Below are 12,635 nucleotides of genomic sequence, written 5' to 3'. Positions count from 1 at the left end.
TGTGCTTTCTATAATAGGAATCTCCCACATCCCCAATATGCTTATCTCTTTCCATTTTGCCTACTTCCATTAATACAGTATATGTTAGTCAACTATTTCTGGAATCAAATTTTTTTTTTCTCATGGTTCTTAATTATTTATAGATTCCATCTTCCTTTTTTTTTAAACTTTCTGATCAAATATATTATTTACAGCTTCCATGTCTGTTTTTTTTTTTTCTTTGGTTTGGAGCCCAATTCTTCCGAAGTAAAACTCAAGGTCATAATTGATGTTAATTTCTTGTGACTTACATCTAAACATGCAGTAAATCCATAGTTCATTTTGGTACTTTGCAGGAATTTATCAAGAACGAAGGTGATGGAGAGGCCCCTCTTGAGGGATCTATACCGGATATGACATCTTTGACTGAGTTAGTCTCTGCAATCTGGATGTGTATTTAGTAGGATTTGGAATCTTTAGAGTAGTTTGCTGCTACCTTTCCTGTCATTCTGATACCGTTATCTATGTTACAGATATTACATAAGTTTGCAAAAGATCTATCAGGCTAAAGCTGAGGCTGATTTTCTTTCAATTGAGCAGCGGGTTCGAACCATATTGAAGAAAATTGGCCGAGATCCTCCTTCCATTTCAAAGGCAACCATAAAGAGCTTCTGTAGAAACGCTAGAAAGCTCACTGTAAGTCCTTTAGTCTCTTAAAAAAACTATAGTCAGTTTTTGTGCTATTATGTAAACAGATAACTATGTGAAATGAGTCTCTTGACTCTTTCAGTAAAAAATGGTAATTCTGAATAACTTGTAAAGTTTGACCCTTTTGATTTGAATAATTTATATGAAATAGTAATTGCAAATACCACATGGAATCTTAGGGGCTCCTGCTATTGACCTCCAGATCTCCACTCGAAGTTATAATTTCCAATAAAAAAATTCATGTAATAATGTGCTTGAATGTGTTCCATTTATATTCCCAAAACACTTGGAAAAACACAATGGAAAAACCAACCGGGCCCAGAGCTTTGTCTCTACCCATTTCAGACACTTGGCCAGGTATACATGCAAGTACCCATTTCTTTTTCTTCTTTCTGTAGCAGCTCTTGAGCAACCTTATAACTTTCCGTTCCTTGTCCGGTCCGTACATGTTCCGAGTATAGCTACCAAAGGACATTGGCTCTCTCTGTATGTTGTTCTGTGAAATCACTGAAATCTGCTATTGAAGATGTTTTTCATCTTCCTCAACTGTAAATATTATTGCAATTGTCCATCTCTAATCATTCTTCTAGATGTACTGTTTATTTTCTTCCCCCTCTGCATTTTGTTCTAAGAATTCCTGATTTTTCTCTTTGAGAAGAACCTTTGGAGTGATCCCTTAAGAATTGTTTCGTGGCAAATCCCACCCATAAAATTAGCTAAAAGCATTTTTCAAGTTGTTCTGTCTAGTTGGTTGGATCTGGTAGAAGCACATTGGGACCTATATTCTAGAGAGAGTTGTTCCAGGCACAATTGCATCGAGGGAAGAGATTTCTATTAAGTTGAAAAGTACTTTGGAAAATGAGATTTAATATACTTTTAACAAGTGGTTCCACAAAGTTTTCCTGGCAATCTCTTCTCGTCTCTTGAATCTTAGAAAACTTGTGGAAGACATCGTGTGCTTCCTCCCAATGTTCTAAGTTTCATTACCACACATGGTATCTCACATTCGAGAATAGGAAATAATACAAATATCACAGTATGAGGGAAACATTAGGAAAATGATGGAATTTTTTTAGTGAATCTTAAGATGTTAAAAGACATGATTCCGCACCTAGAACTCAGAATACATACATATACATGTGTGTGTGTAATAGTTTTCCATCTTTTAGGGGACAATTATGGGTTGTTGCCTCCGAAGGTTGGCCACCGACAGAAACAGAGTGCTAATCATGGACAACTTTCGCAAGGGAGGGATGGTGTGGGATGCTGAGTTGGTGGACCATTTATTTCTCCATTGCTCTTTTGCTAGGAAAGTGTGGGACTTCTTTCTATCGACTCTAAATGTTACTTGGGTCCCGCCGGACTCCATTTCCTCCTTTTTAGCTTCGTGGCACGAAGGAGTAGGGAAAGAAGGGAAAGCAGTGTGGCGGTTCGTCTTTGAGCCATTTAGGGAGAAGGAAATGGGCGATGCTTCGAAAATAGGTTGGAACCAGAAGGTTGGGTCATTTGCAAGGCAATGTCTTGGGTGATTGAGTGGGCCTCTGACATTAAGGATTTGGACAGCTATGTCCTAATAGCCCTAATGGGGTTGTAATTTTCTTTTGTTTTTATTTTGAATTCTTTCCAATCCTGTTTTGGTGCGGTTCTTTCAATATAGTCGTTGCCTTTCAAAAAAAAAAAAAAAAAACTATGGGTTGTTGCCTGATGCTCAAAGGTGCCAAAATGATTTCATATCATTCAAATGTCATACATACAATACAAGCATTACATCACAAACAATACAACAAAAAACTAAAGCGGAAGATATACCTTAGTCTTAAATCCACATGGAGTTAACTAGCCATGGAGATTTTTTTTGTATTTTGAAGGATAACAAAATTTATTAAAAACCTTTGAAAGCAAAAACTTTGGCAAGGAAAGAATACAAAGAAGAAAACTAAAAATTACAATCCTTAAGGGTTTCCAAGCTAGAAGCTCACTCAAAGACTATCGATTTAACCCAAACCTCAGTCTCCATTGGAGCACACTTGTTGCGAAAGCAACAATTGTTCTACTTTCCCCAAATCACCCAATGACTTGCCATTAAAGCTAACCACCAAAACGCTTTCTCCACCTTGTTCCCTCCACCATGCCCAACTAAGATGAAGTCTTCTATAGAATTCAATGTCACCGACTCCGCATCTCTCGCACACATCAAACAAGAATTGGGGATGACCATAGACTGCTTCTGCAGATTATCAATGGTGAGGACCCGCTTCCTTTTGACCAAACAAACAACAGCCGCAATTCTAGGAGGTGCATCGTATCTCCATGAGCAATGAGATTTGGCCTTCGACCCTAACTACGTGTTCTGAATCTGACCATAGAAGGAAGAAACCAAAAACTGACTGGATTTGTGACTACACCAGGCCATTTCGTCCAGACTCCCTATAATGGGGAATGATATTTTAGAATGCCAAGAAGCCGCAACAAATCCTCCACTTCCTCTTCGCAAAGGTCCCTCCTGCACAGGGGAGCCCAAACCGCTTACCCCTCACTTATTGAGTGGTACTAATCGGCTGTGATGTATTTTGATGGAGTGAGGGCAGATAATCTAAGAAACTCCATCATTAGAGCCCTATAACCATACTAAGAATCCTCCCAAAAATGGATGCACGACCCCTTGCCCAAGACAAAAGACACCCCCTCCCTAAATTTTGGAAGCAAGCAATGGACTACTTTCCACAACCCAGACGTCCTGTGTAATGAGGAAGCCTTTATCCACCACCCCACCATTTGGACCCCGTACTTGCTAGCAACAAGCTCCCTCCATAGCCTTCCATCCTAAGTCCCAAACCTCCACAACCATTTCCCAAGCAAGGCTTGATTAACATCTTCCAAGCGTTTGATTTCCGCACCCCTGTTCTCCAAAGTCTGACAGACTTTGTCCCATTCTATTGTGTTTGACAAAATATGGGATTTAGCTTCAGGGACAACCATTTCATTTACCCACGTCAAGAGGGTCAATGCAATAGCCAACACCCTTGTTGAAGAGGGGAGTGGAAGATCATCTGTGTTGGGAACTTTCTGCACCGGTTTAATTTAGCTCTTGTGAAGAAGTTATAGGTCACTAAACTCATAATTGTTTCTCTTAATCAGTTGCTCTGTCACCCTTGTGATGTAGCAAAGAGAAGGGATCAAGGTGTTCCATAATGCTAAGCCATTACCGTTATAATATGGGACATTTATGGGTTTTTTTTTTTTTTTTTGAAAAAAAAAAATCTGTTTCAGGACCGTTACGGGTCAATTTTTTCTGTAATGGCCATTTCGGCCCCGTAACGCATAATGGTCACCACTGTTACCATAACTGTTTTGGCATGCCATGGAATTGGAAGGGATTGAACTTTTTCTATATAGGTGAGGGATTGAACTTAACTGAGGTTAAAAGAGTATAAACATACCAATTGTAGATTCACCACCCACCCTTAATTCCCACATATAGAGATGAAAATATGCAATAATGGACTGTGGAATTAATTTCCGACAGTCTTCTAGTTTATTCATCTACAAACAAAGGTAAGAAAACCCTCCTATAGAATGAGACGTAAGTGGCATTCTCATGGGAAATGTCTCAGACATCACAGGAAATAATATAGATGTCAACAATAAATCTGCTGATATCAATGATGCCGTTAATATCTTGGAAAAAGTGTACTCCAGGATTTTTTTTTGAGACGTGTACTCCAGGAAGATTGTATCATGCATGTGGGAAAACCGAGATATCGAATGATGTTTCTGCCATTGATTCTTGGAACACTGCTTCCTCTAACCAGTTCTCAATGCAAATAGCTCTGTCATTCGTCAGGAAGAAAATTGAAAATCATCTCTCTAAATCAACCCCCTTTGATGTGTTGAAGAAAAGGAGTGGAAACCAATTAAATATGATTTCTTCACTATTGATTCATAAAAGGTTGCAGAAGAGTGGTTTCTCTTGGGATTATGGGGTTGATAAACCCCGGAAAGGTGGGTTTTTCTCTTCTCCAAAGGCAAGAAGTTTTTTCTTCACACTTAAAGACATTTTGCGTTACTTTGGAGTTTCTTCTCTCTTAGTTGTAGAGTAGGTTAAGGGATACCTCATTTCCCTTCTCCTGATCTTTTACTTCTTTTATTGTACTTTAGTATTAATATAATCCCTTACATTTAGAAAAGGTGTAAGTTGCTGCTTGAATTGCATGTAGACGCCACTAAGCGGTGTGAATTGCATCTGAGTTGCACTTGCTATTGCAATTAAAATTTCATTATATTTGTATCCATATTAGACCGAAGCATATCAATAGCAGGATCCATAAATAAGGTAGGTCAATAGCATGACAAATCCAGTGACCTTTTTACTTAGTATTTTGTTGAAGCATACACTTGCAATTGAATGAATTTACATCTTCAGCTGTATCCTAATCCATGTAGGATGCTGGTTTGTCTTTCTTCATATTTCTCAGACTCACTCTGATATGCTCTGCGTACTGTAATCTAGAACCTGTCTCCAGAAAATGATTTTCGTCTATAGTTAGAATGCAGGAATAAAATCATCATGAAAGGATAATCCTGATGAAGGTTTTGTATTATTGAAATGTTCTTTTCCTTGCAAATGGCTGCATTGTGTAGGTATGCAGATACCGTTTGATTGAGGATGAGTTCAATTCTCCTATTTTACCAGAATTTCAGAAGTATTTGACGGATGAGGATTACAGGTGATTCCCATTTATCACTGGGTGATCGATACAGAATATCAAGAACTTGTTTGCTGTGTTGACCACTAATCTGAAGAACCCCTTAGGCCATAGTAAGAACGTTTCTTTAAAATGGTCCAGCATTTACCTTATAAAATGAAATGAAATGAATATTCTGGAATATAGTGTTTAACTATGGTGATTTTATTGAAATCGTGATGTCGCAGAATCTGCAGAACTGGATCTTTTTATGCTAGTCTTTCACTGTAGTACTCTTTTGAAGGAAATCACTGACGCCTTTGGGTTTTTTATTCCTTTCAGTTGTCGCCAGTCTTTTATATAGTGAATTGTGTAGCGTAGCATTTACCCCTCTGAAGTGTGAGGCGTGAGCTGCAAGCTATTTCTAGATTTTTAATCAAGGTTGCGCTTGGTTGCACCAATTCATTATATTCTGCACCAGATTAGACTGATTAATAATGAATTTTAACAAAATTTCGTGATATTTGGTGCAACCAAATGCAACCCAAAGTAATAGGAAAGGGGAATGATTAAATATAAAGGTAAAGAAAGAGCAATGCAACTGATTTAATATTTTTACTCATTATTTTACCAAAACCATTGAAAAGATTAACTATTTTTTATTGGAAATAGAAATTTATAATCAATCATTGAAAACGTTAATTGATTTTAATGTTGTAGTGAAAAATAATTTGTAGTGTAAGCTATGTAACATGTTGCGTAGTCTATGTAGCGTGTAGCATACACAAATTATCATGTAGTGTAGGCTACATGCAACTTAAGCTATTTTCATGAGCTACATAGCGTTACGTAACCTAGCTATGGTAGCATGTCCCACTTGTGTCAGAAGCCAACATGATTATTCCATGGCTCCCATAGTTTGTGCTGTCATCATCTTTCTCAATTTGGCAAACCAGGTTTTTGGCCTGTGCTATTAGCCGAGCTTGATACATTCGTAGAGGGTCCCGCCTGATGAATGTCAGATGTGTCATGTGGGCACATGCATGGTGCTTAATGTTTGTTGTGATGGGCATCTTTCCTCTTTAAATACAACTTAGATCTCCTTGAAATTTTAGTACTTAATAATTGGAACTAACACAAGATAGAATATGCAGTATGAGTGACGTTTTCAAAATTTATAAACTGTAGTATTTGAACTTTGCTAATCATACACGTGTGTGCAGCCAAGCTCGTGTACATGCCACATGTGCCAGCATGGCAAATAGGTGCGAGATCGAATACATCCATTAGGTTGGTCTGACATTTTACATGTCTTTCCCAAAATAAATTTTGGTCCAATCAGCACGTAGGCTGCAATATTGGAAACCAGTGGATGGGTTAGAAAACTTAGCCAAGGTTTTCAAAGTCGCACATTTGTTTCGCAAAACTGTGGCCCACATGACAAGTGGATCAACCTTATTCTTGGGTTAGGGATCAATATAGTGGTGCTGTTCTGATGAAAGGATTGGATCTTAGACCTATGTGCCATGCTGGCACATGAGTGTGCATGAGCTTTATTGCACACTCCTGTGGGCTTAAAGTTCCTCATATTTAATAGAAAAGCCTATTGATAAAATATTTAAAAAAAAGCTGTTCCAATATGGATATGAGGCTTGACGATATTATAAATAATTATGTAGAATACCATTCTAAAAATACAAGAATTATGTGTAATGTTGAGAGATTGAATCCTCAATTGTAAAGCTTAAAGCCCTACATTAGGAATTGCATTGAATAATCCATTCAGTATATTTCCATGTCTTCATTTTCCTTTACTTGTGGGGTATGCCACCCTGCAAATCTATCACAGCCTGAGACATTGCTTTTTATTTGTTGCAGTGTTGCTGTAGGGTTTTACATTCTGCTTCGAGCTGTCGACCGATTTGCCTCTATTTACAACAGATTTCCAGGGCTTTTTGATGGGTATGCTTTTTTTAGTTACCACTTGCCCGTCTCTTCTTTATAAGAGGCATTAAATGATCCTCTAGCATCCATACTCCTGTCAAGCCTTGAGTTCGTACAAGTGGCAGTGGGCCCCATGGTTCAGTGATCCAAACTGCTAATCAGATGAGGCCCAAAGTGGATGGGGTATTCTCCAAAAATAATCCCAGCTTGGAAGGTTTAATTGATTGAATGTTAGGCCATTTTTCCTGTTGAATGTTCTCCAGTGCTGGGTGTTTTTATTTGCAGGTTGCTAATTGTATTGTTAGGGTTGTTCCGTCAGATGGATGTTTAGGGAATCACCCATCCATGGTTAGGCCAATCAGGTAAATGGTTATGGGTCGTTATTTTTAGGGTAAATGGTCCATGGGTTATAGAGGCCTCACTTGTACAAACTGAAAATCTCGGGTATGCTCAGCACATCCTCGGGCCCCATATTTTATAAATCCTCTCTTTATAAAAGGAGAGAGGTTATCTATTTATATGCTAATGTTGTGGTTAAATCATTTAGGGAGATGGATGAGGACATATCTCGACTGAAGACAATAGCCTTTGGTATGTTGAGTGACTTGGGTTGCAATGGATCGACCTTATCTGAGGACCTAATCAATGAAATGTGCCGATTCGGAGGTGCAGAGCTTCATGCAGTGGCTGCCTTTATAGGTGGAATCGCATCACAGGAAGTAATCAAGGTCCGTGCCTCATACCAGTAAGCTTTTGTGTGCAACGTGTATTACTGAGATCTTTATGTTACATCTTTTTTGTTTTCTTTTTGTTGTTGTGGGCCTGTGGCTGCAGCTGATCACTAAACAGTTCGTACCCATGTGCGGGACTTTCATCTTTAATGGTGTCGATCACAAGTCTCAGTTGTTGGCTTTGTAAAAACTTTCAGCTATGCCTGCCACTTCACTGGTTAGTTCCTCATCTCCTGCTACAAAAGTCAACTTAAGTTTCCATGTTTTGAGGGTTTGATCACTCATGTTTCTTGATGTTATTTAGTGAACAAAGGCGTGCATGGTGTTCACACAAAATTGCCTCCACCGCACGTGTGGACTCATGTATGGTGATCTGCATCGGTCGTATTTTTGTCCATAATATGGATCGGCCATTGATCACCATTTATGTTTATTCTTGTAACTTGGTGAAAGAATGCTCTCTTTTCTTCTTTTTTTTGAAAGATGAGCAACTTTATTAGAAAGGGGCAAAAAACCCATGAAGGAAAACAAGCAGGAAGAGAGAGAAAAAGAAAATAAAGGAAAAAGAAAAAAGGAAAGAGGGAGCCAACACACATTAGGAGCTGAGGAGAGTGGGAAGAAAACAAAGGCTACACCCCAGCCTCAACCCAGGCAGCTGATCCAATTAAGGCGCCCAATCCCTGAACAGAATTAAAACTTTGGAGAAAATTGCCGCAGGAGACAGAGATTCCTGAAGACTATCGTTTCTCTCCGCCCAAACTGCCCAAAAAACAGCGTGGCAAAACCCGCCATTTCCGCCTACCGAATTTCCCTCCATCCTCAGCATGCCAGGAGCAGAAAAGGGGATTTACTTTGGATGGCATTATCCAAGAAACACCTGTCAAACACAAGACGCCCCACCAAATGTCTGACACAAAAGGACAGTGGATAAAAAGATGGTCCCTGTCTCTTCGTCCTTAAGGCACAGGCTACAGATATTAGGCGGGATCATTCCTTTTTCGCGCAGGTTATCCATGGTGAGAATCCTGTTTCTACTAGCAAGGATGCTGGTAGAAAGATGTCTCCACCCCATACATGTGCACTTGTGTATCATATCTTGACCGTTGGTACTTGATATCATTGTCCATTATGTGGATCAGCCATAGCCCGAAAGGCAGTGGATCAAAGACTGGTTGCTATCTAAAGCTAAACAGTCTCCTGAAACTAGATAAACTTTTTGTGTAATGTCCGCATTTATCTAGCAACACTCAGAATGATAGGATGGCCAGGATCAGGTGCAATGATTATTGGGCCATGGCTCATCCACCGTAGTTCCTCAGCAGATAAGTGGCGCTTCATTTATCATACATATCAGCATCCCTATAAATATAGCATTTTATCAGGAGAATTTCCTTTTTCTGGTTCTAACCCATGTTTTTTTATTTGTGGCAAAAATGTAGCCAGGGCAGGGGTAGTCTTGATGGTTGAGTCGTAGGGGCACATGACAGGTTACTGGTCCAGTACATGTTTTAAAGAGTACATCATGATTGAAGTCGGTACTGAAGAGAATGATGTTTTTTCTTTGAAGGGTACACCTCCATGTGGTCTGGAAAGATTTTTAACAAAAAAATAGTAAGCAGACGTTGAATTGGGACTACTGATTTCTACAGAGACTAACACAATGACAATGTAAGTATTACAAAATGGGAAAAACAAAAAAACAAAAAAAATAGTGGGACTGCCCAGCAGATTGGTGAAATGAATGATTTCTCTGACAGAATGTTCATGCATTGTTACTGAAAGCAAACATTGACTCGACAAACTCGATAAGGAGACTGTGCTTCCATCTTATCATGTACCCGTTATGGTCCTTGTTTTGCAACAAAGGACTTCTATTCGATTGACATTGGGAGTTAGTCGAATTCCATTATCCACGAGTGTGCGCATTAAATCACTTATTATCATGAGCAGGGCTCACATGCATCCATGGCCCACCTATGACATTTATGGGAAACCATTCCCACCATTGGTTGGTGGTAGGGTTGGGTTCTGTGTGTACTTTTCCTGTCAAATAGTCAAGAAGGGGAGTTGCTATGTTTGCTCTGCTAAGGTTGGTGACTCATCCTCCTCACATGTTGCATTGATGTTTGGCTGTACACAAAATCCAAGCTGTGGGTCCCATTGTGGATGGAGTGTTTATATAATCCTCCTCACATGTTGCATTGATGTTTGGCTCTCCACAAAATCCAAGCTGTCGGAGTGTTTATATAATCCTCCTCACATTATTATATATATATAATGGTCAAGAAATCCTAATGTTAAGAGGTTAGTTGGCACAATTCGAACGGAAATTGAGATGGGTTTCTTGTCTTGTCAGTTATGCTCCATCCGCTGTTGGGTCAGCAATTTGGATGGTCCGGATTGTAGGGCCACCGTGCAAAATTAATATGGGACTATAGCCAAAATAAGTAGTTCAAAAGTCTTCAATTGTTACCATTCCATTGAAATTGATGTGATAGGGGATGCCTCTATCATACAATACACGAGATCAGCGCCACTGCACCCTATAACACTTTCGTGCCTTTTTTTTTTTTCCTCTGTTACTCTTAATTTCCATGGCCAAAAGGAAATTAAATAAAACTAAATCATGGATGCAGAAGCAATCTTTAGGAAAAGAAAAAAGATGAAATCATATTTTCCTTTTGTTTGTTTTGGATCCGAATTTTATATGGATTCCACACGTGGTCGCCTTGTGTGTCTTTCTTTGCCTCAGAAATTGATTCAACGCCTTTTTCTTGAGGAGATAAATGCACATCAGTTTTGGGACCTGAAGTAGATGGAGGATGACCCCAAGTCTTTTAGATTTGAAGATATTAGCCATCAATCAATCAACTACAAAGACTTTCCTCAGGACCTCTGCTGGATTTTTCTGTTAATCCTCAATTCAGATGCAACTCTTAAAGGGACCTTACCTTCAACACTCTCGAACACCAAAACTGGGGGCCCAACCCTTCCACACACACACACAGAAAATAAAAGAGAGAGAGAGAGAGAGAGAGAGAGAGAGAGAGAAGAAAATCAGAAATCACTGATTTCTGGCATGCTCAACGACATGATTTTTAGTGATGGTTCCAATCGTCGACTTAAACTTGCCAGGTTGGATCTGTTTGCAGATATCTGTGTTTGTGTGTGAGTATGTCGGAAATGTTAACATCCCCTCCATGGCAACGTTAGCAATGCCCCTAGAACATTAAATTGACCCATAGACCGACCTTGAGTTCGTGTATGCATGTGTGGTGGGGGCAAATTCTCATGGCCCAACCTTCATGGGAACATTAGCAATGTCCCCAAAGCTTTGAATTGACACATGGGACAGTCTATGATGGATCTAGGTTGTCCATTCATTTCATATCATTAGAGGCAGGCCATGATGCAAACCATGTAGGTGAGGATCCAGTCGAGCAGTTGGACTCCAGATACAACGACACAACTGTATATGTAACACCTAGTATTAATCTTTTGAGCTGTGTCCAGTTGCACCAAATTCCATGAAATATCATGAAGTTATGCGATATTTGGTGTGCATACCCATGTGACATGTCCAAAGTATTCAACCTAATGGCCATTACATAATAGTAACAGTCATAACCATTATGCCTCACAGGGCCGGAACAGCCCTGTAATGGACCAAAAACCTTTTTTTTTTCAAAGAAAAAAAGGGAGGTCGTGATGGCTACTACGGTCCGCATCATAACAGTAACATGGTGGCCATTATGGCCACCGTTACCATTATGGAATACCTATAAATAAATAAAAAAGGGGGTCGTGATGGCTACTACGGTCCGTATCATAACAGTAACAGTGGTGGCCATTACAGCCACCGTTACCATTATGGAATACCTTGGACGTATCTGACATGGGCATGGATGCCCATGTAAGTCACGGCAGTTTTTATGACGACATAATCTTACCCCTTCAATTAGATTTTCGAAGTAAAATAACAATAATAATAACAACAAGGTTTCTGGAGCTCCAACCGAGCTTCAAAGGAATAGGAAGGCACTCCCTGTCACAAACCTAGCAATCATAGCATGCATAGTCACCCTAAAAAAATGTATCTGACTTCTGAAAAAAGGTAGCTTAGCAAGCTTGAGAAATGAATACTTGAACCCTTTTACACTACTAAAGACACCTCCCAGGGAGCAGAGTGTAAGGACCACGAGAATGAAGCGTACACAAAAAGCCGCCGAAAGAACTAAGAGTTGAAAACAGGGTCCCGACTCATGAATCATTCCCTCTCTAGATGCAATGAGAAACACTGGGACTCAAGGATTAAAATGGGCATATCGGGTATCAAATCATCCATGACTGCCCCAAAAAAATAAAAATAAATAAATAAATAATAACTTATCTCCCTCAAATATAGGTTTATAATGTTGATTGGTAATATTAGGTACGTGTCAATAAACATTTTCAAATCATTATATCCCTTGAATATGCGCTTATAAATTATAAGCGGTGAATTCGGAGGTTCTTGGTGCGACTGACTCATATAGTTGGGCAACAAAACCAAAACATATCGGTTTCTGACAATACTCCAAACCATTCC

General features: G+C 39.3%; 1 protein-coding gene across 1 annotated transcript in view; it reads left to right on the top strand.

Moving 5' to 3' along the window:
• LOC131240417 (NEDD8-activating enzyme E1 regulatory subunit AXR1-like) overlaps nucleotides 1-9,948 on the top strand; it is a 47,192-nt gene extending 37,244 nt beyond the window's left edge. Inside the window, exons 9-15 of the mRNA XM_058238634.1 lie at nucleotides 336-409; nucleotides 513-675; nucleotides 5,329-5,414; nucleotides 7,251-7,334; nucleotides 7,864-8,044; nucleotides 8,151-8,264; nucleotides 9,487-9,948. Of these exons, the coding sequence (XP_058094617.1) occupies nucleotides 336-409; nucleotides 513-675; nucleotides 5,329-5,414; nucleotides 7,251-7,334; nucleotides 7,864-8,044; nucleotides 8,151-8,234 (672 nt within the window). The 3' untranslated portion in view covers nucleotides 8,235-8,264; nucleotides 9,487-9,948. The remainder of the gene's footprint in view (nucleotides 1-335; nucleotides 410-512; nucleotides 676-5,328; nucleotides 5,415-7,250; nucleotides 7,335-7,863; nucleotides 8,045-8,150; nucleotides 8,265-9,486) is intronic.
• Nucleotides 9,949-12,635: the final 2,687 nt, after the last annotated feature.

Source organism: Magnolia sinica, chromosome 1 (assembly GCF_029962835.1).
Source record: "Magnolia sinica isolate HGM2019 chromosome 1, MsV1, whole genome shotgun sequence".
Taxonomy (NCBI): Eukaryota; Viridiplantae; Streptophyta; class Magnoliopsida; order Magnoliales; family Magnoliaceae; genus Magnolia; species Magnolia sinica.
This window is presented reverse-complemented; position numbering and strand designations above follow the sequence as displayed.